At 45.3% G+C, this 26,884-nt stretch overlaps 1 protein-coding gene across 1 annotated transcript; it reads right to left on the bottom strand.

The window, feature by feature from the left end:
* Positions 1 to 867: 867 nt before the first annotated feature.
* On the bottom strand, positions 868 to 26,884 carry KRCC1 (lysine rich coiled-coil 1). Its single transcript, XM_088454266.1, has 7 exons — positions 26,625 to 26,884; positions 8,263 to 8,369; positions 6,664 to 6,750; positions 5,717 to 5,903; positions 5,270 to 5,548; positions 4,453 to 4,549; positions 868 to 2,435 (listed from the first exon to the last, which is right to left on the bottom strand). Exons 1-7 carry the CDS (start codon positions 26,758 to 26,760, stop codon positions 1,718 to 1,720), a joined length of 1,611 nt encoding a protein of 536 aa, XP_088310392.1. The 5' UTR covers positions 26,761 to 26,884; the 3' UTR covers positions 868 to 1,717.

Here is a 26,884-nt window from a genome sequence, read left to right as displayed (position 1 = left end):
AACCATTAAATAAAAAATGTGTCTAGCTGTCTTAAAAACATCTTCCATCGGTACAGTTTTTATTCTCCTTCATAGCACAGGAGCACAGACCATCGCTTTTCCCACAAGAACTGCTACTGAATGAGTCTCCTTGCTATAAATTGCATTACTGGGTCACGGGTATTTTTGGACAGTAAAAAAAACAACAGTAAAGAAAGAAGATAAAAAAAAAAAACCCATGTAAAACAAGAAGTTATTCTATAAAAAACAAACTAGTAGACTAAAGCTGGCCACACACTGGACCAACTTACATCCAACCAGCCAACTTGTTGATTGGTTGGAATGAAAATCTGGTAACGTATGGGAGTAACTGATGATCAGCAATTTTCTCCTAAATGCCAGAAAACAGATGAAAGTGGTCGTTCAGACAAGTTTGTTAAATGTTTGATCGAAACTATTTGTTCAAACAACAGTTTTGGTCCATTTTCCAGCGTTTGGGAGCAATTGCTGATTGTATTCCTTACCAGATTTTAATTCCAACCAATCAACTAGTTGGCTGGTTGGACAGATAATCTTTAGATGCGTGGCCAGCTTAAGTCCGTGGTGACAATAACACCTAAAAGGACAACTGCAGGAAAATATATTTCATCCATGAATCCCATTTTCCCAACTAGTAGCAATGTAAACCCAATGTCACTGCAGGTTGGTAGTAGCCCCCCCATAAGGGCCTGGAATAGTCTGATTGTACAGAAGATGTTGCGGTTTCTATTCAGCATTCACATCTTCTCCAGATTTTTTGCCCAGAAAACCAGGTGACACTGGTACTCGAGGAATCAGCGGCTCCCACACATGGTATCTCTAGAGTTTCAATACTTTTAAGAACGAGGGTCAATGGACAAAATTTTAATCGAAATTCTCCTTTGTGCTTACAAAAGTTATTTCACCTTTTAAATAGGATCTTTTTCTAATCTGTAGCCAAAAATAAAAACTGGCAGCCCACAGAAGCCGAGCCCAGGATACTGCTGAAGAGGACGGACTACCTTAACACATTAGACATAATTTGTTTTTAATCGTTTTGGTAAATTACCTTTTTAAAGTATTTTTTCGTTTTTCCAGTAAGAATTTTTTTGTACCTAATAAGCAATCTCATGTTTCACAGGGAACAAAAACAATACATGTGAACAGACATATATTAAAAAGCAAAAGTTACCTAAAGACTGAAATCTGCTCGGACAAAACACGGCATCACTCGTGGCAAATAGCATAAACAATAGTTATGGGAAGGAAAAAAAAAATAACACCAAAACTCCAAAATGTGGCAAAGAGAAAACTAAATTTCAGACGGCTCTTTTTACTGATAGTAAAAGTCGCTCATAGACTTCATAAGAACATCACAAACGTATAAATCCTCTGTGTAGCAGCAGATAGGTTTGAGCCTAAACAAAGTGTAAAGTGTAGCGTAAGGTAAATACCAGTTTGTCGGGGACAAAAGAAGTCCTCGAAGTGGGGACACGGCTTGTTAAACAAAGAATTAAAAATAAATTAGACGTACTCTATGCGAGACAAAATTCTGCAAAATACGCTATAAAGGCCGGGCTGCCGACTGCGCCACCTTGTGTTGGCAGTTGGAGAAGCAACTTCTAGTTGATACACGGCCCTCTACCCCAAGTTTTTTAACTCGTGATTCTCTCTCTCTCTATATATCTTTATTCTGTAACATATATCTAGGGGTTATTCTTTAGAACCCCAAAATGGATTCGTCCCACAACAACTCCTCTTCCGTTCTTTGGTCCTCGGGTTTTCTTGCCTTTTTGTGTTTTTTGCCCTCTTTCTCGGCGGCCTGCTCCTCTTTCTTTTTCTTGTCTTTCCGGTGTTTTGTCTTGTCAGCTGGACTCTCTTCGGCTTTCCTCTCCTTATCGCTGCCGTTGTCTTTCACCGAGTTGGCGTCTTCGATTTTCCTCTTCTTCCGCTCGCTGCTCTCATTTTCCCTTCTCGTTTTGCTGTGGTGCTTGTTCCTGTGTTCTCTCTTGTGACGCCTCTCCTTTTTGTAGGAGCCGCTGCTTTCGTCCGACGAGGAGGAGGAATAATCGCTGGAGTCTGGGCTGGAAGGAGGGCGCTTTCTGTGCGGGCCAGGTTTGCCGGGCGTTCTCATCATCGGCTTCTGGGGCCAACAACCCTTTTCCCAGCTGGCCGCTCTGGGATCTGCCGGATGAGGTGAATGATACACTGGGTAGGACGCGGGATGGTGAGGAAAATACTTGTAAGGATGAGGTTTTGGCTGAACGGGAGCAGGGTCCATGTCCTCGCTGCTGTCGTAGTGATCCCTTTCTTGCCGTAGAATAGTTTTAGGTTCTAGACCTCTTGCCCTCTGGACTCTTATATAATCTTCTAACTCCTCTTGGAAAGAGGCAAATGTCTTCTTTGAGGTGTTCATCAAACTAGCCACCATGTTCTTCCTGAGGGAACAAAATTCAGTTACAGAGTGTTTATGACTATATGGCCGCAAGCAATTACTGTCATCTGCAAAAACCAGCGCATTAAATTTATTAATGTTTCCCCTCTTTGAATTACTACTGTAATGTAGGTAGTGACTTACACGTGAACTGCTGCATAAAATGATAGGGTAACTCCCCAACAAAATGACCGATTGCGTCATTAACACTAAAAAGTGATTGTGCAGATTGCTACAGCTTACACCTCAGTTATCTTCCAAATGCAGACTACAGTGCGTTCTGCGGTTTCAACAGGCGATTTCAGGCAGAGGCCCCAATTCAAGTCATAGGGCTGTATTCAATTTGTGGCGAAAAGTCGTTATCGGCGATAATTTATTGCCGATGACGTCATTTTCGCTTATTTCAATTATCCCCATATTCGGGAGTGCGAAAAGTCAATGTAAAAAAATGGGGATAATTTTTCGCCAGTCTTTAGCTGGCAGAAAAAAGTGCAGAATTGGGGTTTAGGGGTGCAGGCTTAACAAAAATAGCCTACACCCCTGCGAATGCCCCCTAAAAACGATCTGTGTAAAAAAATAAATAAATAAAGAATCGGGACACCCCGAAAAATGTTTTTTTAATTTTGGGGTGAAAAAAAAAATAAATTGAAAAAGCACTTCTAAAATAGGTAAATTTAATCCAGAGGGGGTCGGAAGTATGCGGCAGGTGTCTTCTTCAATGCGGGTGGTAGCAGCAGGTGCATTTTTGCAGAATTTGAAAAAAATCATTTTAGGGACTTAAAAATATGCTTGCACCCGTTTTCACGTACCCCAAATTTCATAGGAACAGTTATTTCCCGTTTTTTGGCGATACTTACCTTTCCGTCGGCTCCCGTTTTCGTTGATTTCTAACTGAATACAGGGATAAAGTGGGCACGCGCCCGATACTTTGTCCCCGGAAAACCTGCGACGTGTAGTGAAAAGTCCAGCACGGACTTTTCGCTCCAAAATTGAATACCCCCCCATAGGAGTAGGGGTACCCATCGGAAAGGCGGCACTGAATGGCTCATGTAACCATAGTTTCTAAAGCATCAGCTGGCTTGAGCCATCGGTGGGACACGAGTGCGTATACACAGAGGAGAGCGCTAGTCCGCGCATGCCCTAAGAAGCGCTGCTGCTCAGTCAGTGTTTCTCCGTGAGGTGTATGACATCACCAAGCACCGGGATGGAAAATAAAATTATGTGGCAACCATCGCAATCATACTACCGAATCGCGAAACAATCAACTGAGATATGTCAGACCATTGCAGCACTTTTGAAAGAGACGGCAACATTATTTGTTTATTCAACTATATTCAACTTACCATTTAAAGAGAGCATAATGCAAACATGGCTTTCTAATGACCAAGTAGGGGGGGTGCAGTTCTCATCAGTGTGAGTAAACGGCAACTCAGGTGAAAAGTTCATCTGTACATCCATCTAACTCATAAACTGAGCCTCTCACACCCCCTACTGGCAGCTCCTGGCAAACTGATAAGCTACAAGAAATATGGCAGATTCATGCAAACCTGTGGCCCTCCAGCACTTGCAGAACTACAAGTCTAAGCAGGTCTTTGTTAGGCAAGACATGCGTTAGGACTTGCAATTTCATACAAGATGGAGGAGATGTATGAGATTAATTCATCTGAAGGATTTACAGATGTACACACTGGTGATATCATTGCTCACAATAATGCCAGGTTTGTGAAAATGCCAGTGATGCCGGTTCTCAAATGCGATCGCATTGCAGTGAACGCCAAGTGACTGGGGCATGCAAACAAACATTGCTGCCACGCCCCAAATGGTACGGGCCGCAATAGGGCATGGGGTCATTGGAAAGAATGGGTTCCATGACATAGCCTAATGAAGGGGGGAGAGAACTACCAAACACTGAAGAACGGTATAACAGGCTGTGCTGTCTGTAACCTCATCATAAAGCAGCCTATGGTGATGACTGGCTGTGTAACAATGGGTCCTGTTAGATGGAAAAGTTATTAACTTACTTGATATGATGCTTGTTCCCCTGCATGTGAGAGTGGTACATCTCTATAGAGGTCAGGGTGACGCTGCAGATTGGACACGTGTACATCCCATCGCTCACTGTATGACAAGCACAGAAATAAGGCTTTAGATTTATGGGTTCCTGAAAGCGTATATCAATAAGTGACAAACTGAGACATTTCATTATAATGGTGTACAGAAGCTAGTGTACCGACACCTAAGCGCTATTTCCATCTAATAGGAGGACCTACAGTGGCTAAAACGCTAAGATATGGGAGTTAGGGGAGCCTGGGATGGCAATGGTCCACCACCGGTAACAGGTGGGTTTGTCTGCTCTAGACACATAGCGAAGGGCAAGTTGAAAACTTACACAGGATTATTTACCACTGGGAGAAAGGTTATATCATTAACGTAATATTACAAATCTAATGCAAAATTTAAATTTAATTCCATGCAGTCACCAACACCAGCAGGGAACGCTAAGGGCACAAGCTTGGCGCAGGGTTTAGAATGGCAGTGGAGATGGGGCACTGCCCAGTTAATAACAAGCCTCAAATAACCGCTTTATACACTTGCTCTTCTGGGTGGAATAAATAGAGGGATTGAGCATTTTGTTTCTCAACTTTTTTTTTTAGCGTACAGTTTATATTAGAGAACCTCGGTCTCAACGAGATGGGAGCTGGTGGCAAACACACCGACAACATAAATAAGGTATAAATGTATCCACCGGACTGTCCATGTTAAGTACACAGCTCTTGCACGTCATTTTCTAACACATGCTCATACAAAACCCCACAGTGCCTTATCCCTCCTTCATACCAATAGGCTCCATGTCATCCTCCGTATCCTCCATCTCTTCCATCATTCTCCTGCGTGCCTCGTTGCGATGGTGCTTTTTCCCATTATAATGCTGCTGAGCCACAAGCGGGTTATTAAAGGAGGCGCAACAAAGCTTACAGTACTTATTTGGGTCACTCAGATCGACCTCGTTATCAGCGGAGGAGGGCGGCGGCGGCTGCTCTGCGCTAACTTCCTGCTGGTTGGACTTCTCAGAGGGAGGAGACGCTTCAGGACCAGGCTCTCCGACAGGCGGAACCGCTGGAAGAAAAGAGCGCAAGACGACGTCATAATCAGAACAAGACAAGCGTAGGGTTCCCAGTAACCAGTGATTCAGTGCTGCCATCTACTGGGCATTAAATCTTACTGTACCGAAAATATAACTGAGCGACATTGCTGAGGAAGGCCACACAAAACCCAGGTTCTCACCTGTTTCCTGCGGAGGTTCCGACGAGACCTCTTCAGCTTCTGACACGGACTGCTCCCCAGGCGTCTGCTTCAGCTTCTTGGCGTGAATCTTTCCCACGTAGTGTGACTGGGCGACGACTGGAGAGCTGAACACCATGTTGCAGAGGCTACAAAACTTGTTCTTGTCACGTGCTATGGCTCGTTCCACCTGAAACCGAACACCAGTTACAGGGCTCTGGGCAGGGTGAGGGAACAGGGGGGGGGGGCGCGCTTATTTATCACCATACCTACACGCATCATTTCTGGTAGTGCCTTACCGCTGCTTTATAAACACCACTACAAAGGCCTGCCAGACCTATCTCTGGACCTTGTTAATGACATTTAAATCCGGGTGCCCCATTATACATCACTATGGTCTTTCTCCTTCTAGTCATGAATGGAGAATACAAGGCATTACTAACAGAACAACGGGAGGGGGTTACTGTTATTTAGTTACTATCTATGAGCAATCTGAGTCTTTGGTGTCAGAATAAAAGTGAACAATATAAATGCTTTGCCCCTGTAACTACCTCATGCCTCATTCAATTAAGTGTGAGGTCAACATACGAGCTTAATTCCGAATATAACGGTACAGAAGACAGTGCTCGCACCCTCAGTAACATCCTACAGAGGCGCATCACAAGACGTCTACGCTTAATAACATAGTCCCCACAGTACTCTGAATATCTACACCCAGGACGGTCATCCTCCGGGGCTGCTGGCAGGATGTAACAGGGTGCAGAGAATGCTGGAAAAGTGAACTGCTGTGTAGCTTACTGTTCTCTATTCATTAGCAATTAATCTGTATTAGTCTGACTACAGAAGACTGATGAGAGATCTCCGGTATGATTTACAGCACAGCGATGCTCATTATGCCCTGTTATTAAACTAAATGTATAAGAAGTAACAACGCCTAAAGGAAGACTTACACGATCCACCTGCTTTTTTTTATACGCCATCTCTTCCAGTTCTTGCTTAAGGAAATACAGACGGACTCTCTGCGCATGTTTCTTACCCTGAAAAGAGCGATACAACACAGAACTATGACATCACTGAAGATTACAAGGAGCCCCTGATCCCTGTGTGTGTACGCAGGTGAATGGGCAAGTCTGGAGACTTGATCGCTGAAACTTTCTTAAGCTGGGTACACACTGGGCGATATATAGCAGCCGTTCATGGCCGATATATCGCAAGCGCGCCGACGGGTGTGTATATACCCTGGATAGGTCTGTGACATTCTCAGAACTATCACTACTGCTCTGCAGCACAGCAGATGGTCGACAAATCTGCAGATAGATCGGTGCATGTGGCCGGGCGGTCAGCCTGCCACCCATACACTTGCTGCAGGAACCGTCGGTGACCGACATCTCAACTGCCCACCCAGTTGTGATGCCAGGGAACACACATCGAGCGGCCGATCGGTAAGTCTGTATAGCTTATCTGATCGGCCGCTGTGTCGGCGGATCCGTCGGCACAGTGTGTATCCAGCTTTATTGCTGTAATCTTTCACACAATTTTATCAGCCTTATATGCAGATACTCTGACAGAACGGGAGATCGTATATGCTGAAAGAACAGGCAGCATTAATCCCCTACTGTGATTACACAGAAGACACCGACAAGACCTTTTAGGAAAACAGAGACATAACAAAACAGTGTTTATGGCAACCTCTGCTGAACTACGCGGTAGCCTGAAAACTGTCCCCGAATAACATCTCACAATGAACAAGCTGTTTGGCTAAATAAATAGCGACACAAACAGACTATTAAACAATGCTGTCTATGCAAAATAGTTTGAATTGTGTTGGTGTCAAACCGAGATTCCTACTGGTCTTCTGTCTAAAGGTGGGCATCCACTACCCCATTAAAAACAGAGCAATTGAACGATAATGACATCGTTATCGTTCAATCGCTCGTTAATCGGGCATGCAATTGTCGGGAACGACCAGCGATGCGCGCTCCCGCTGGTTGTTTCCCACATCAATCACCGCCTGAACATGCCGATAACGACAGATTGGCCATGTTCGGGGAGGATGGAGGGTGCCTACACTGAGTGATATATCGTTCAGTCTTTTCATTGTGGCCTAGTGGATGTGCCCCATTAGTGAATTAATTACACAATTTATAGAGGAGTGAAAAAAAAAAAAAAAGGATACAGTAAGTAAACCTAATACTAAGAATGTAGACACAAGTACAGTTCAGCAAGATAAAATGGCATAGACCCTTTTCGCCTTCATCCAATATCACCGTGATCCAGTGGTTACCTCAGAGGCTCCAATGGTCGGTACCATAGTTCTCATAAACTTACCAGGATGGACCAGAGCTGAGTTGTTGATGCCCCTTCCCAGTTACCTGGCACTGACAGCACCTCTGTCTTTTTGAACAAGGCAATCGGTATAGGAGAATGGCAGAGCATGACAGCTGGAGCCTTCCTAAGGACCTATTGGATCAGGCTGACGCCCTAAGTAAGATAGTCACCCCTACATTATTAGTTTTGCGCAGCGTTCTATGTTACAGAATGCGTCATACCTCATAATGTGCATTTTTGTGGGATTCAAACTGCAAGACGGCCCCACACACCCGGCAGAAGGTGTCCGTAAAAAGCTCCTTTTTGGTTTTCTCGTCCAGTACAAATTCTGTGGAGCAAGAATGGAAAGTGATGAGCAAGAGATCCAATGGACACGTACTGTAACAATGATGATATAAAGGTTCCAACACCTCCCGCTGAATAGAACATTTCTTTTACGTGTGGACAGATTCCTGGTGCCCATAAGTACTTGAGGCTCGGAGATGAAGGTTTCTGAACCTGTTTTACATCATTTGGTGGCAATAACTGGCACGAGGATTCTTCCTATATCTGCAGTATTCTTTGTGTATACATGGACCCATTCCAAAGTGTAGCATAAAACATTATACCGCTTCCTATGTGATATAATTGTTGTAAGTTATCCACACACGGCACAGTGGGTCATATAGGATTTTGCCATCTGCAATTTCTGCATTTAACCGCAATAAACGTGTTGATCACCCCGCACATTGGCTTATCTCAGTTCTGAATGTACAGAGCCTATCCTCAACTAAGCCGAGCCATTGGACGATAACCTGAATACAAAAGGACCAATATGAGTGAGCCGCCCCGTGTAACACACCACATATCATTGTATGGTATACAGTCATGTGACTTCATACCATTTAATTTGCAACACAAATTGTAACTAAGTGCCTAGGGCACTATAGGCAACTGTATATGTGGCTACAATGTGAAGAAGATCTGGGAATCGCAGCTACCTGTGGCGGAGCGAGAAAGTCCCACCTTGCGGCTCGCGCCATATGGTGCTGTAACAACTCTCACGAGTAATGAATGATAATCTGGTACAGCTAGGAGACAAGGAACCGGCTCCACTATCACCACATACATCAGTCCTGTTATACAACAACAGGATGCGTTATACTAATATTCACTTAAGCCAAATCCAATGCCAAATGACCCTTTAATAGGGAACTAAGCAGTTCTAGCTCCAGGGACTAACATGTGAAGACAAGTACCAGTAATTATCCAGGGCTGCGTCTCAGAATAATAACGAGTGATTTCTGATAATTAAATAAAACTTGGGATTGGGGGATATATCAATTTATCAATTCTTGTAAAGGGTAAGGGGTGGAGAAGTTGGCTATAGCAACCAATCAGCTTCAACCTATCATTTTATAGAATGCAGTTGACAAATACTAGCTTAGAAGCCGATTTTTTGCTATAGGCAACATCTCCAATCTTGAGAAGACTTGGTAAGTCTGCCCCCTAGGTCTCTTCAGACAGAACATATAGTGCTTTCAGTATCAAAGCTTGGAGATAAAGTACCAACCAATCAGCTCTTGCCAATTTTCAAACAGAGCCTATAAAACGATAAGAGCTGATTGGTTGGTATCTCTCCCCGAGGTTTGATACATCTCCCCCTTAATCTTATGTAAAACGTGGTTCAATAAACCACAGCTCTCAGCCCTGGTCATTTATCATTTGAAAATGGAAATCGTCTCTCCTGCTTTGTTTCTAATGGAAGACAAAGTTGTTTCTAACCTATCTACTTGTGAATTAGAACTTTTAGGTAACTCCTATCACTTTAGGGTGAAAGCCTTGTACTCAGTACACTTCCTCTTTTTCTTTCCGGTTGCTACTTTCTATAAAATGTCTCCCATTTATATATTAACAGTTACTCATATGGCCGACAGCATACTTCATGGTGTTTTACAGTTGGGAGCAAAACAGTAATGAAACACGACTGTATAATAATAACAGACAGACAGAAAGGTAGGAGGGCCCTGCTCGCCAGCTTACACTCTATGAGGACGGGTACTGGAGTCAGGCTGACATGTTTCATTTTGGTTTTCATAATACATAATAGTAATGCCCCTGTTATGAGCAGACTATTCGTTACTTTTGCTGAATTTATCATAAAAAAATAAAATAAAATAAATAAAAACTTTCTGGGGAGCAGACTGATGAGACGCACCCGAGTCACTCATCACTACGCACATAATACATAGGAGGTGACTGCAGGCGTATGGAAGATGACAGGCTCAGGTGGTTGAACATTGTTCCCATGTGACTGTGATTTTATTGCTCCCCAGGTAAGAAACCTCAGCAGTGACACCATCTGGGAAAGCTCATAGCAGTCACTGCACACCTAGACACCCAGCTCAGAGATGCTCTATTGTTATGGTCTGCAGAAATGGGACTCCCGCACCAGGCTGGAAACACCACAATACTTCCCCTCCGCAAGCTCTCTATAATGACTCCCTCTTTATGCACAGACCTAATACACCGAAGGCACTGTATTCTGCTGTGATTCTTTACTGATCTATTCCTAAAGTGATGCCGGTGTATAGCGCTTTGCACATCGATGAGATTAAACGTAAAGCAGGCATGATTATTACTGTAAGGTGTAATCTACAGAAATCAGAGGCGATGAGCTGGCACTTATCTAAACATTTCATCAACCACCGATTCATCCCAGTAAAAAACAGTCTGCCAGCTGCAGTAACACAATTAGTAACCTTCTTTAATCTGACCCCACTATGTCACTAATATTCCGCAGAACTTAACGAATATGTTTCAGTCATTCACATCCGTCCCTGCCCCGGTGAAGCTTACAATCTATGTTCCCTATCACATGGACACGTACAGTATAGACAATAGCGTTATTTATTTTATCAGAAGCCAAATAACCTACCTGTGTGCATGCAAACTCCACACAGATGGGGTCCTGGATGGAATTGAACTCATCACCCCATTGCTGTATGGCAGTAATGCTAACCACTGTGCTGCCATATGAAAGCCATATACAGCTCACAACATACAGTACAGACACCTGGAGATGCCATGTACTAACATGGTCAGCATAGTAACTGGAAGGAGTTTTTTTTTTTTTTTTTAAATTTTTACTGCTGTTATGAAAATCACACACATGCTGTTATAGGGAACAATGATCCCTACACCTGAAACTTTTTACTTGCCTTCTAAGGGGGTCGCAGCTCATTGAATTGACCCCCATGTGTTTAACACGTAGTGTCGTTACCTAAGATCATCACTGAGCCCACTGTCACCTCCTAAATGTGTCCTTAATGCACATAAACCGGCCTAACTCCATTGATTTGACCCTGCGGTGTTATCACTTGCATTGCTCTACTGATTTATTGTTTAGTCTACAATGGATTACACACAGTAAACAATATATGGAACAGTGGGAAGCTGAGAACACCCTAAAACTCAAGTATAAATGTAGGTATGCAGTCGGGAAGTCGGCGGACCTAATCCCGACAGCCGGCTTCCCGTCTGTCATATCCCTGCCAAGGGTCTAAAGACAGGCGTCGATATGACGACGCCTGTCATTAGACATACAAAGGGAGACCGACGCCCGGCATCCCGATCGAAGGGTCGCCGGGCGCGGATTGCTTCGGGGTGGGGGAGTTAGGTTTAGGGTTCCAGGGGGGCTTAGGGATAGGCACCCCCCCGGGAGGTTAGGTCTAGGCTAGGGGAAGGGGGGTCAGCGTTAGGCACCCCGGGGGGAAGTTAGGGTTAGGCCGCGGGGATGGGGGGGGGGGGGGGTTTAGGGTGTAGAAATAGGTTAGCTAGTACTTACCTTAAGACGATCGGGATTTCCTCCTCTGCCGGGATGCCGCTGTCAGGATTCCACCCGCCGGGCATGGGTCCGGTGGTAAATCATACCGATTCCACAAATGTATACTGTATCAAATGCGTTATAAGCAATATAACCAGCAGTGGGTAAGACAGTGGCTCCCAAACTTTCTTGAATTAATGTCCCCTGTAGTATCAGTCCTCTTGTCATGGCACCCCTAGGTCAAAAGTTTCTTATTGAGAAATTCAGAAACATTACTAACTGTGCCTACCGGTCATCCTTAGGGCCAGTAACGCTTCTCTTTGCCCACTTTTTTTATTATTGGCAGTCACTGTAACTGTTTTTATGCATATACAGCAGTTGCCATGGTATAAGTTTATTTCAGCCTCGCCAGTGTTACACCATGCCATGCACAATACGGAATGAGAATATATCGTCACCGGATTTGACGGGTCTAGACCAGGGGCATCCAAACTTTGTCCATGGCGGGCTGTATTAAGAAAATTATATTGGACGGAGGGCCACAAAAAATGTTTACTTCCCAGCAATTATACAAGGGTTCTTTTAATGAGTAAATCTTATTCTATGAAACACTAAGGGCAGTATCCAATTAGCAGTGCTAAAGTAGGGCTATTAACTGATCGCAGCAGGGCTATCCTATTAGCCCCGAAGTGCCGCCCGAAGCCAGCACTTATCGTGGATATTTTTCAGGACCTGATGCGTCCTGAAAAAGAATCCACGATAAGTGCTGTTTTTTCACCCCAAAAAGGGTACGAGCCTATCGCGGACCCTATGTACTTTTGTGAGATATATCCTATTATTCCCTTTGAAATATGATAGGGTGATAAAAAAAAAAGATTGGAAAAAAAATCCCTATTTTTTGCTGATTGCGGGGATCAATTAGCGCCCGAACAATGTTCGGGGCTAATTGGATACCGCCCTAAAAGTCAAAATAATATCTCAGAGCCTCCTAATATTATGCTCTTCTATGTCTCAGTCCTCAGAGCCCCCTCAGTCATGCCTAGTCTTCATTCTAGCACCCGTGCAGTTCCTCTTTCCTGCCTGGGGTGTCACTCTCTGCTCTGGTGCTTCTAGCACACACTGGTGTGTACATCAGAAGTTTGTTGCATCAGCTGAGTGTGCTAGCAGCACCAGTGACACCTCAGGTAGAAAAGAGGAACTGCACGGGTTGTGACAGGTGTAGGGTGCTAGAATGAACACTAATACCCCTCTAAATCGCTCGGCCCACAGAGACCCCCATTCCCTTATGAGCCAGCCCAGAGCCAACCCTGCATGACCTTGCCTTACGTACCTAAAAATGTACTCCTGTCCTCATTCCGTCTTACCTCACGCCACCGACTCCAATAACGCCCGTAAATGACTCAGGAGGTGGGACTGGTGGCGGAGAGGGACAGTCCTGCAGTGATGTCTCTGTGCCAAACATACACCAAATCTGGACTCCGGCCAGAGCTTTCGGGGGGAATCCCGGATGGAGTAAAAGGTCCTGGCCGGGTTTAGCCATCCCTGATCTAGACCTATACACCAGTGATGGCCTCACAGAATATAGTGTATAAGGTTCTATATCAAAATATGTCATCACAATTGGGTACAAATCAGTAAAGGTGCCTACACACTTACTGATATGCACACGATCCGACATCGTGTATGATTTCCCTGGAAACTCCTCCCCGGCAGCTATGCACACGATTTGGTGTTTAAAGTGTCCAATTTACAAACGATCCATCGCGCATCCAGACTTTTTCCAGTGCATTTGTGTCCCAGATTGCCAGACGCTGCGATGTGCGACTAGCTGGGACGCGCATCATATCGTGAGTGGGGTATCTCGATTTGGGCATTTTTTACACGATCTGTCGTTTCGATGCGTCGGAATCGGCCAGATCGTGTAAAAAAATCGGTAAGTGTGTAGGCACCTTAAGACTGGGGTCTAGGTAACTACTAACAATAAGATATTTGCTATTACAATTGGTATGGGATAGTCACCTGTCAGCCATTTCCATAAGTTCAATATATATCATCATCAATGATTGGAAAGTATTGTGGGGGAGGATGGTCAGCCTGCGAATAATACAGTGTTCATGTCATACTAGCATAAGCGCTTTATAATAAAGTAACGGCGAGGTAACTCTAACCTACTGTCATACAAGTATTACACAGCAACCTAAAAAAGTAGTGGTGCACCCAAAGGGAAAAATAAAGATTTATGGTAAATGTCATCATGCTAAGAAGACTGGCTTCATCCCGGCATTCAGGTTACACCTATACAAGTGCAATAAGTGGTGTCTAGCTGGTCAGGTAAGATAACTTATGACAATCAAACCTTCCAAACAGGACAAGTGCAGGTGTTTCCCAGAGCAACCTATCATATTCTAGCTGTCATTATATAGCATGCAACAAATAAATGACAGCTAGAAGCTGATTGGTTGCTATGGGCAACACCTTAACCCAACCTTCCCCCCCCCCCCCCCCCCCCCCCCCAATCCCCATTATATTTGATAAATCTTCCTCCCTTACTCCTTTCCTCAGGGGGGTTGCATCTGACCTCTCGATGTGCCGGATTCTTTCTGGACCCTTACCAGCGCCCCCCCCATTCCTCTCTATTACATCATATGAAGCCCCCAATGATATGGCATGCTTTCTTTGCCACTAGGAACCTGAGGAAGGGCCACTTGTGTCAGGAGAAGCTGAGCCGTTTGCTGGTATGGATGCCTGGATAATCCCTAGAACTGCAGTGTCCTTCCACCGCCCACTTGTGCGCTCTACATTTAGATTATAAATAAATGGCTAATACAAAGGTGACATCAGATAAACACTTTTCACACCAATGTTGGGTACACACCTAAACGACCGATCCGCCAATTGGTAAGCTGCACACACTTACCAACTGACCACTCGATGTGTCGGAAGTCCCTGCAGCCGGTGGGTCGCCCGTACTCCGGGCCGAGCAGATATGTCTGGGAATGGCGTCGGGTGTACATATATACCGCCGACCTGCTACCGATATATCGTTGATTGAACAAACAATATATTGACATGCGGTATAAGGTTTACAATTTATTTTAAGCACTCGATGAATAGTAATTCTGTACTCTGTGCCCTACAGCCCCAATTCAATCAAGTTTCTGAATGGACACTGAACAAGTCTTTATGCAATGTAGAAATGCTGAATGAGTAACGTAGCACCATACACAGGCCCATTTATAATTGCCTGCCAGTTGCAGGCATAACGCGATTACAGTAATTTAGCCTATAGGCTTAAAGATGTGTCCGCATACATCTAGCCTCCTTAAGTGTTAAACAGCTCTTCTAGTAGCACCGAGTGTCTTTTCGTGAAATTTTTTACCTTAAAATTCGCCTTTTACTCAAAGCGATGCGAATAGGGCGCACCAGCTCACACTGACGCTGTACTGTAGCATTCCGCATGCAGATATAGCCGCAGTCGCTCACAGAATATCGGCATGCCGCAAATTGTAATCAGCAGAAGCTGCTTCTGCGCCCTATTCGTATTGCGAATAAAACGCATTTTAAGGGAAAAAGTTGCCCGAAAAGATGCTCGACGCTACAGTCGCACGGCGTTCGCGTGTTATGTGTAACGTGACTTGTAGTGCACGGAGGATAGATTTATGTGGGCATATCTGGTAAGCTGGGCACACACTTGTAGGTATACAGTTTGTTCGAAAGATGAACGCTATATCGGTAGTGCACTGGCAGGTGTGTACACCAGGTATGTCTGTGAACCACATCGTTCACAGACATATCGGGTTGGCCCTGCAGCACAGCAGATATAGCACACAGATACAGTATATTGGTGTATCTGCATGTGTGTACTCTGGAATCGGTATGAAATACCGCCGGCCGCATGGTTCGATTCCCGGCAGCCCGACAGATGAACAGATCCTGGCAGCGGCAGCCCGACAGCGCTGGAAATCCCGATCGTCCTCAGGTAAGTAATAACTAACCTACCCTAACCCTCCTTAGGGGTGCCTAACCCTAACTCTCCCGGGGGGTGCCTATCCCTAAGTCCCCCCCGGGTGCCCTAAACCTAACCCTCCCCCCCCCCGCAGCTGTCCGCTCACGGCGCCTGCCATCCGCTCAATTGGGATGCCGGGCACCTGTCTCCCGGCGTCGGGAAAATTGCAGGCGTCTAGATATAGACGCCTGTCATTTAACCCACGCCGGGATAAAGCAGTCGTGAAGCCGGCTGTCGGGATCACGTCAGCCGGTTTCCCGATTGCATCCCGTGTGCTCTTGCTGTACCACAGTTTCTTCTTGTACCCCTGATATCACCTGACTTCACCCAAGTTGCATCAGCTGAGTGTGCTAGAAGTACCAGAACAGAAAGCCACACCCCAGGCTGGAAAGAGGAACTGCACGGGTTAAGACAAGTGCAGGGTGTTAAGCTGCATACACACGTTTTCTGTCCAACCATCCAACTAGTTGATTGGTTGGAATGAAAATCTGGAAAGGTATGGGAGTAAATGACAATCAGCAATTTGCTCCCAAACACGGGAAAATGGCCAAAAACTGCTGTTTCAACAAATTATTTAGATCAAACATTTAACAAACTTGTCTGACCGACCATTTTCATCTGTTTTCTGGCATTTAGGAGCAAATTGCTGATCATCAGTTACTCCCATACGTTACCAGATTTTCATTCCAACCAATCAACTAGTTGGATCGTTGGACAGAAAATCTTTACGTGTGTATGCAGCTTTAGAATGAACACTAAAGGCCCCCATACACGGTGCGATTCAAAGTTGGTAAGAGGAGTTGTACGATTGCCCTTGAAATTCTTCCCTTGAAATTTTTCATAAGATGTGGTGAAATGGCGTACGATTGATCGTTACGATCATAGGATAAGATGCATAGACATGTATCACATTGTACTCAAAAGATCGTAGATCTCTCTGCAAAACCATCTGATCTGCGATCCAACTAGACGACAGCGGGGTAGCAGAACACACAAAATACACCTATTTTCACACGATTGGTCTGTCCAACCTGTCTTAACTGGCCATATTGTGTAAAAAATTGTCCCGTGTATGGGCACCTTAAGATAACAAAGCGAAACAACTACCTACTACCAACAGACGGAAGTGACAACGAACAGACGGAAGTGACTTGCATAGTACAGGGGAATGGTGGAGCTGTGTTTTGAGAAGGAAATGGCACAAACCACGACAGTATGACACGAGCCAGTGCCCAGGAGCATGGATGCAACTAGCAGGGTCTGAGGCACTGGGGCAGGAGGTGGATGACATGGGTGTACAGACTGCTACGATTGAGAAGGCACGAAAACCAAAAGAAGGAGAGGCCTGCCCATGACAATATACAATCTATAGGGGAGAGGAAGACACAAAAGCAGGATACTGAGTGGGTGGGAGTTAGGAGGAGGTCTGGTAGACTTTTTTTGGAAAGATGTATATTTTGAGCGTTTAAAGATTGTTTTTTTTGGGGGGTGGGAATTCAATTAGGTGAGAGTTTAGTCCCGCGAGGCGAGATCACGGCAAATTCGCATTGCATATTACATTTACAATTCAATTCCGAACTTGCATTTCTTCTCACCCCCAAGCAGATGAACAGGTAGGGAAAATCTTTATATTAAAGGTAAAAATGTCAAGACCTGCTTCGGCACCCCCTTTAATGACTAATTAGGCATTTGGAATGTTTCAATTAGCTTAATTGTGCCAATAAGTACATGACTTTTTGGGGTGAACAAAATAAATAAATGGCCTCAAATCACCCCAAAATAAGCTTTTCAGCTATATAATGCACCCCACATTTAATGAAAGTATTTATTGCAAGGGAAAATAATTGCTTTTATCATTTTTTTCTTTTTAATTTTAAAAGTCGCCTCAAATGCCCCAAAAGCATCCTTTTTTTTTTTTTTTACTTTTTTGGGCATTTTCTGTTTAATTCCTTTGTAATGAAACGAAATTCTGCAGCTTTTTATATTTCACTTTTTAAAAAAATGCACTAATCAATCATTTGACAACTTTTAGATGCATTCTTACCGACATTTGGGCATCCCCTCCGGGAGGGGGCTGCCAGGTAGGTGCAGCAGGGAGGGTGGGGGCAGTTTAGGCAGGCGGAGCGAGGGCATGCTGACGCGATCGCGGCCCCACCCCCTACTTTATAATGCCCACTTCTCTGGGGCCCAGGATGGCCTCCCCACTTTTTCATGCTACTTTGCCCGTTTGCTTTCTGGACAAAATCCGCACTCTTACAGCGAGTAGTGCGAAATGGCATTTCTAACTGAACTGTGCGTATCTCGGGTGCGCGCATGAAGGCAAAGGGTGCAAGTTTGAGGTGCAGTGTGCAAATTAAACGCCTTTTACAAACTCGGACCTAATTGGATTCCCCCTTTGGAAACTAATGGGGGGGATGGTGGAAGGGATGAGAAGTAGCCAGTGTGGAGTACTGGGGTCAGTCATGAGAGAGTGTGGATGAGGTATTTGAAGGTGAGGGTGGGGAGTGTACGCTGGATTCTGTAGGGGAGTTTGCCAGTGAAATGCATGACAGAGCGTGGAAGCCAATGTAGAGCCATGAGAGGAAATGGGTGTGATATGTTAGGTCGACAGTTATGTCAACATGCATCATATCTACACGAATGACACGTTGACATGATAGTTCAATATTCTAGCGTCCCTGGTGGCCCAGCGTTCACTGACCTGGTCCCAACAGCTGCAACGGCTCCAGTCCAGCTCCAAATCCCAGTGGTCACATTACCGTCACTTCCAGCGCAGACCTCTGACGAAGCAGTGCTTTAGGTATTTTAACCTTAGGCCTAACCTCCTCCATCCTGACTAACCCTAACCTCCCCCTCCGTGCCTAAGCCTAACTCTCCCATGATGCCTAATCCCTAACCATCAGAATTCTGGAAATTTCGACATTTTACTCTGATGTCGACATTCTGAGGATGTCAACATTGTGACTAGATCCCAAAATAATCAGTCACTGACGTTTAGGAAGGATAGAAGTGGGGAGAAGCTGGTAAAAACCTGGCCAGAGAGGAAGAGGATACAATATTCAAGGGTATTCATGTGCTAGGTTTTTTCTCAGCCAAGGGAGTGGGCTCATTCACAATTCTGCCTAAGAACACAGCCATGAATAAAGAATGGTACCAAACCATCCTCCAAGAGCAACTTTTCCCAACCATCCAAGAACAGTTTGGTGATGAACCTTGCCATAAGGCAATAGTGATAACTAAGTGGCTCGGGGAACAAAACATCGAAATTTTGGGTCTATGACCAGGAAACTCCCCAGACCTTAATTCCATTGAGAACTTGTGGTCAATCCTCAAGAGGCAGATGGGCAAACAAAAATCATACTTGATTAGGCAAGTATGGGCGGCCATCAGTCAGAATGTGGCCCAGAAGTTGACTGACAGCATGCCAGGGCGAATTGCAGAGGTCTTAAAAAGGGTCAGCACTGCAAATATTGACTTTGCATAAACTTAATGTAATTGTCAATAAAAGCCTTTGACACTTATGAAATGCTTGTAAATTTACTTCAGTATACCATAGTAACATCTGACAAAAAGGTCTAAAAACACTGAAGCAGCAAACTTTGTGAAAACCGATACTTGTGTCATTCTCAAAACTGTTGGCCAAGGCTGTATATAGGATAATGGACACTCACTTAGGGGTAGATGTACTAAGACGTTTAAACGGCAATAGGAATAGATGCTAAACCAGGCTGGTCTAGCATTTATTTCTACTGACGTCTTATAACTACCGGTCAAAGTCACCGATGATAGCGAGTTATCTTTGTCCCCCTCACATCCTGATCTCACCCCAGATGTTTTTTTTTTCCTATGCAACCCTTCAGGGCTGGAAACAAAGATCCGGGAGTTTGTGGTTACCATGAGTGCAGCTTATAGCAGCACTAAAGCGCGGGGCAAGACGCCTCACGGCTAATTCAATCGACACCTTAAACTTTGTCCTTTCCACAGCATCAGCAAAAACCTACAGATATAGAAATTAAAGTATTCTGCTGACAGCCAAAAAACAGAAGAGAAAGACCAGCCCGTGTCATAGCATACAGAGAGAATAAAGAAGGACAAAGTCCTGTTGCATCAAAATACCACTGCAGTAAATCCCACCGGGATCCACAGACAAGCTACACGGAAAGCTTGACAAAATAAGATACTTCAAAGCAGATTTTAATTTACACCCATCTACTACAACCCGTTTTATCTCAGTAGCAACAGAAATTATGGATTTATTTTTTCCACCCGTTACCCACTTACAGCTAAGAAAGTTTAGATCTGCTTTATAACAGGAAAGAGAGCAAAGCATAACAGGAGAGAAGGAGACCGTCCCAGCTGATCTAAGAGCTGGTCATCTAAATGTAACACAGAGAATGAGAGAGAGCAGAATATGCTCGTCCACAAGTTAAATCCATCCGCTAGTATTGTGAGTAGCATTTCGCTTCTATGTACCAAAACTACAGACTAACTCACATCTCCAGGCCCCCTTAGAGCTGCACTTCCACGTTATCTACCACAATCTCGAGCGCAAGCCGCTTTAACGTAATGTACAGTACAAGTTGTGCGACTTCTTTTGCATTCAAATTTTGCTAGCATAAAAACAAAATACACATAGGAAGGAATTCAATTATCTTTGGGCGCCCGATCTCCCGTCTAAAGCGACTGGGAGATATTCATTGGTCATGCTAATGGGCTGTATTTCTCTCCACAACCTTCCGAGGTGGCGAGCAGAAATATGCAAAAAGTTGGGCGTTTGGGCAGCTTTCCCATTACTGTGAACGGGTTTAGCCGCTTTATGCGCACTTGGGCACGAATTGCGTGTTATGTAATGGACGCCTGCGGCCCATCGACAAAACAATTGCCGCTCGTGGGGGCGGCCATGCCTTGCGGGTGCGAGAAAACAATTGAATTCCCCTAATAGAACACTATTGGCCTAATTGTGCTCCATGGAGCAATCTGCATAGAAATAGGTGTTGCTCAATCCTTTAGCATTAAATGTGTTCTAACCCTGGGTGCACACTATAGTGTAACTAAATATACTCAAAAAAGCTGAATTCCTACAGTACTCAGCAGCTTATAAACATATTACATTTTATCACACTCATCAACCCAAATCATGCCTGTGCCAGTAAATATCAGTAGGCACAATATTGGTCTAGCACGATGGTGACTTGGGTTTGCATGAGTATATTTAGGGTATCATTTTATTTAGTAACAAAATAAAATGTATCATCATGAGACGGGGACATTAGATACTTGGTCACAAACATATCATCGGCCCGGGGCCGTGATCATTTGGTCTGGCCCTCGGAGCTCTTTTCTGCTAGCCTTTTCTGGCTAGCAGGGTGCCTATAATGGCACCCTGCCACCAGGATCTATGCAGCAGTGCCGCCTGGTGCGTCAGACTGTCACACCTCCGGGCATTGCTGTAATCACCGGCGATTGTGGTCCCACCCCGTGTGACGTCACCCAGATGGGGCATGGCCTGCACTTGCCCCGCAAATAATGTTATATATATCAAAATGGCCCTTGGCAGAAAAAAAAAGGTTCCCCGCTCCTATCTAGCCATAGCTCTGATGTGCCTCCTAGACATTGTGCTGTATACAATATAACACCATGTGGGCTACGGGCATTAGCCACGCACGGGGTCCTGAGCATAGACAGATCCAGGAACTGCTGCTCCGTCAGCTGCGGAGCACCAGATCCAAGCTCTGCTCAATACTGATCTCAACTCGGGCTACGGAGCAAAGTTCAACCTGATCTTGGAGCTGGTACCTCGCTCCAGGGCCCCGGCCACCCCTAGATTGTCTTTAACAATTTCTCAGCATGCTACACTAGGATTCTCAGCACCGACTGCACGAATATACTAGTTAGTGATGCCAGGGTGCTTGTTCCATGCGTTGCCCAGGACTCTGCTAAAACGGGAGGAGAGTTTATTACTGAATTGAATATAGTCCAGCTAGTACTTCTAGATCCAACTTCCTTTTCCTGGTTATAATTAAGTCACAGGTCCTGTATACTACAGCGGTGAATTGGTAACTGGATGGATCCCGGTGCACGCAATGCCGGCGGTCAGAATCTCGGGCATGCAGGTAAGTAGTTTAGCCCTTCCCTAACCCACCTTTCCTGCAGCTTAACAATAACCTTCCCCTCCAGCAGCCTAACCCTCCCCCTATTGCCGATCCCTAACTCTAATACTCACCATCAGGATCGCAGATGCTGGGATTCTGACTCATGTCTGGATTCCGGCGCCAGGATTGTAAACGCCGGGATGCCGACTACATCCCTTGGTAACAAATCATGTAATCTATCATGTAGCAGGGAGTGATGGAAATGATCACCTAGGACAGCAACCGAGCTATATATACAGAAGAATTATTATGTACCAATCAGACTATGACCGGGCACCCGCCCCACCTTCCCCCATACTGTTTAATCCAGGGATGCTGTGTTTTGTTTTGTTTTTTTAAATAAAAATAGGCTGCAAGTAAAGAGAGAGTAAGGTTGGCCATTGGTCAATTAACCATTAATAGTCACCATCGATGGTGCCATCGGCGGCTAACATGAATGGCATGAAAACATCAACAGGGAACCATTGGTTGTTTGCACCCATCGATGACCATAGCTGCTGTGGGGGATGACAGAGGGTGGGCCAATCGGGGCAGGTGTAAGCGGATCATCGGGGGTGGGGTTAAGCTCTATGCCCCACAGAGACATCGAAGGCGGAGAACCATTGGATCTCCGGATGGTAAAACATTGATGGTTGTTAACTATCGATGATCGATGGCCAACTCTGAAGGAGAGGCAATTTAGAAGCATTTATGAAGTCCCAAACTGTTCAGGGAGACTAAAATAAGCTCACCAGAACGCAGCTTTAGTAACTCCTAGTTATGGAACAGGGTAGTGTGCTTATGTAAAGTTATTTTAACAGTGCGTTCACACTTCTGACCCATTCCCCCAAAAGATGATCATTTCCTAGCAGACTTAGGTACCCCAAACTGGGAATGACCATATGAACAGGTATTGTCAAACACTTAATCACTAAATCTGATGAATCTGGGAGTCATCGGGTGACAATAAAAACTGAATACTAATCCCCTGGTGATGGGAGCACTGCTGGTGACAGATCAGGACGGATCCTGGTTCCACCATAAAGTGCTACTAATGCAGACAAAGTGTAAATTACATGTTCACCAGACACACCAATGACATCATATAAATAAAGGTAGGTCTTGGGTAAGACCACAGCTTGCACCACAGTACTACAGCTTACCAGATCACCGTGTCTGGCAACACTGAATGCATGCCAAAACATAGGATAGACCTTGGGAGGGTAGGAGGGGGCTGCTACCTTGTGTGGTGGGTAAAATCAAACATGAACAAATTGCAATTATTATTGGATGAATTAAAAGTTTAATTTACTGTTACTTCCAATCTGCATGGTCCCTCTAAACCAGAGGTTCCCAAACTCTGCCATTACAGTCCAGGTTTTCAGGATATCCAGGCTTGAGCACAGGTGACTTAATTAGAACCTCAGTCAATTTGATTTAACCATCTGGACTCAAGCAAGGATATCCTCAAAACCTGGACCGTAATATCGGCGTTCGGGAACCTCTAAACGATAGCAAGGATGGACAACATGTGTTGTGAAACTACAAGTCACAGAATACCCTGCCTCCATGTCTGCCCTAGAGATCTGAATAGTCTAGCAATGCTTTTTACAATTACCCTGAGACCATCATATTAGCACGCCCTGGGAAGTAAAGATGTGCCCTCACACACACCAGGCAAGACGCCAAGCGTGAATGAGCTGCCAGATTCTGAGCGAACTCGGCTTACGTCTAGTGTCTCTCTCACCCCAAAATGCATCTTAGTCGCAGTCAGATGTGACAAACCCCTACAAGAGACTGCACTGATTCATGTGATATGCGACACTTTTATATCTGTGTATGACTCGAGTCTGAATCTGTACTACGGAACTTGGCTTGAATAAAAAAAAAAAAAATGCGTCTGCTGTGTCGTTGCACTTTGTATATAGATTCAGACTCAAGTCGCACACAGATACAAGTGTTGCATATCACATGAATCAGTGCTGCCTCGTTAAGATGTTTGTTGCATTCAATTGCGACTGAAACGCATATCCTGGTGAAAAAGAAACTTGGCGCAAGCCGTTGCAAGGTACCTGATGTGCCAAGAAGGGCTATTTGGCGGAACTGCAGCAATAGTGTTTAGCCGGCGCTTGGAGATTAGATAATCTCCAAGCGCCGGCTCTTTCTATACTGTGAACGGGACTCAGGTGGCGTCGACCCGGGTTACCCGTTCACACTGCATTGTGAGCCGGGTTGAACCCGTGTTCAACACTGCTCGTTCTCACTAACAGAATTCTCCTTGTTTGTGCGTGAATCACATGTAACTGGCTGCTATGCTCTGAACCCTGGCTCCTCATTTTTGGAGACAGTGTGTCCAAGGCCGTATGTATATCCATTCACAAGGCAGTGTACCATACAGTACAACGTGGAAAGTTTATTGGTGCAAGTTGTATGTTTTCCTGCAACCTAAACATAAGCAGGTCGGCAAAAAAAGAAAGAAAAGAAAAACTGAACTTTTTGAAACAGGACACGGTTGAGATTTGGCTTCTCTCACCGCAAAACAAAAAAAGGGTGATACTAATCTTCTCCACTCACCTACATTATTGTAGAAGTGCTAAACTATAGATTGAATAGCTGTGAGTACGTGTTATAATTGTTTAACGTAGCACCTAAAAAAGTTGAAACCCCCCAAAACAGCAAATTATATTAAATAAAACAAACAGCTAAATCAAAACTGTTACCTTTTGTTTGGAACTGTAAAGCCGATTAAACGCTATTACCGGTATGTTGGGTTAGACTAAGAGCCTCATTCAGAGCCGGACGCTATTTGCGCTCGCTCGTTCAGAAAAAAGGGGTGGCTATTCAAATGAACCGTTCACTCTTTACGGTCTGTTCACACCTCTAGGTCTGAACGAGCGAACAAAACATGCGGTAGTTTTTTGGAAAACTACGCCCCCTGGCCACTCGCATCCTACGTCATGTCCGCTATTTATTAGATTAATCGAGTACATCGACCAGCGTATGAACTGCTCGCCATTCTTGTGGTTGATTTTTCCTACCGCAATCTTGCGAGCAGTTCTGACTATAAAATAACCCAGTGACGTGGTCAATGACGCTGCTGTATTAATTATGCACACCCATAAAACGCCCGTTTTGACCTTTAAGCATGCCTGTGTTCGGATCTCCACTCCCCGTTTTCAAGCACCTCCCCGTTACCACCCACATACGCCTCCTCCTGTCACTCAAAATAGCATGCATTCGCTATTTAGCGAACAAACGATTTTCGGCCGCACTGACTGGTTCGCGCATGCGTATTGTGATCCGTACGCATGCGCAGTTGTGCAAACATCGCTCGGAACGAACGAGCGACTCTGAATCAGGCCCTAAATTAGGACACGACACGCGAATGTGGGGGCTGTGACCAGCAAATACTAGGCTACAGCAACGACTGAAAGGGCTGTGGAGTCAGTAAACCAATCCTTTGTCAGACTCTTATAAAAGGTTTGGCATAACGACTGCTACACAGCTCTGATCTCCACAAATAATAAGCAGAAGTAACAGGTCTACAAACATTATCTGACTCTCTCTCCTAGGATAAAAACTGAAGTTCAGGCTGGGTCCGCTACCATAAACAAGGTGGTGTGTCCTGTAGGGTAAGGGGCCCCTCAGCAAACATTCCCTACATGTATATGTTCCCAAAGGGAACTTGGTATATTTAAAAGCCACAGTGAAAGGGGAGGAGCCGCCTTTATTATACCATATATAGACACAACAGGGGGACTCCCCAATCCCAATGATAAAGTGGGCTCCTAAATCTAATCATGGGGTAATGCCCAAAGGTCCACATCAATTAATAGGACATGTGGTGAAAAGGGAGCATACTATACACAGTCAGCCTGTGGCAAACTATATAAAGATATATTTTATATATAACATGGAGTCTCCGGTTCCCATACTATAAATACCTCCAGTGATGTCTGTGGAGGGGGCTTAATCTATGTGTGGACGGTGAATAAAATTTGCCAATATTACGCATTTAGTGAACGCGGTAGCATAACAAATTGCCGGTTATCCAGGGGACTTACACACTATTCCCAGACATACACGGTGCAGTAAATCCCACTTCCATATCATACAGTAATGAGGCTGTGATTATGTATTCCTAGGAGGAGGGGGCTATGGGGAGTCCCCAGATCTATAGGGGGTTGTGGGACTGACAGTCAAACCTGTGGCTTTCTGCCTGCTGGAAAACTACAAGTCCCAGAGCTGCCTGCTGAGGAAACAAGTTCCAGGGCTGCCTGCTGGGTAACTACAAGTCCCAGAGCTGACTGCTGAGGAACTACAAGTCCCAGAGCTGACTGCTGAGGAACTACAAGTCCCAGAGCTGACTGCTGAGGAACTACAAGTCCCAGAGCTGACTGCTGAGGAACTACAAGTCCCAGAGCTGACTGCTGAGGAACTACAAGTCCCAGGGCTGCCTGCTGTGGAGATACCAGACGCTCTGGGGCATGCAGCTGCACAGCAGGCAGAGCCAGAAGCTGCCAAGGATGGGCACCTGGGGAAACCCCAGTAGCCTGTCCCGGCGCTCAGCCCCTCCCCGGTGGTGCCTGGGCCCTGTGTATGATGTGTGTGTACGGCAGGCTGGGGCTCACTCACACTCACCTGTCAGGCAGGGGATGGTATTACTACTACTAATGTCACCCCCCGCCATGGGCACGCTACAGGGGGCTGCGGAGGGGCTGCTGCTCTGTGTTATACTCTCCGCTAGCTGCGGGATGATCGCACCCTCCGACGCCATGTTACAGGCGGCACTCACTCATCTCCTCCCCCACCCTCTGCGAGACGGGCCAGGGGACAGTGACGACACGCGTGACGTGCGCGTCGCCGGGCGCTGAGGCGTGGACGTGAGAGCGCGTTCCCGC

The sequence above is a fragment of the Taudactylus pleione genome, unplaced genomic scaffold (genome assembly GCF_031769625.1).
Source record: "Taudactylus pleione unplaced genomic scaffold, aTauple2 ptg000611l, whole genome shotgun sequence".
NCBI lineage: Eukaryota > Metazoa > Chordata > Amphibia > Anura > Myobatrachidae > Taudactylus > Taudactylus pleione.
This window is presented reverse-complemented; position numbering and strand designations above follow the sequence as displayed.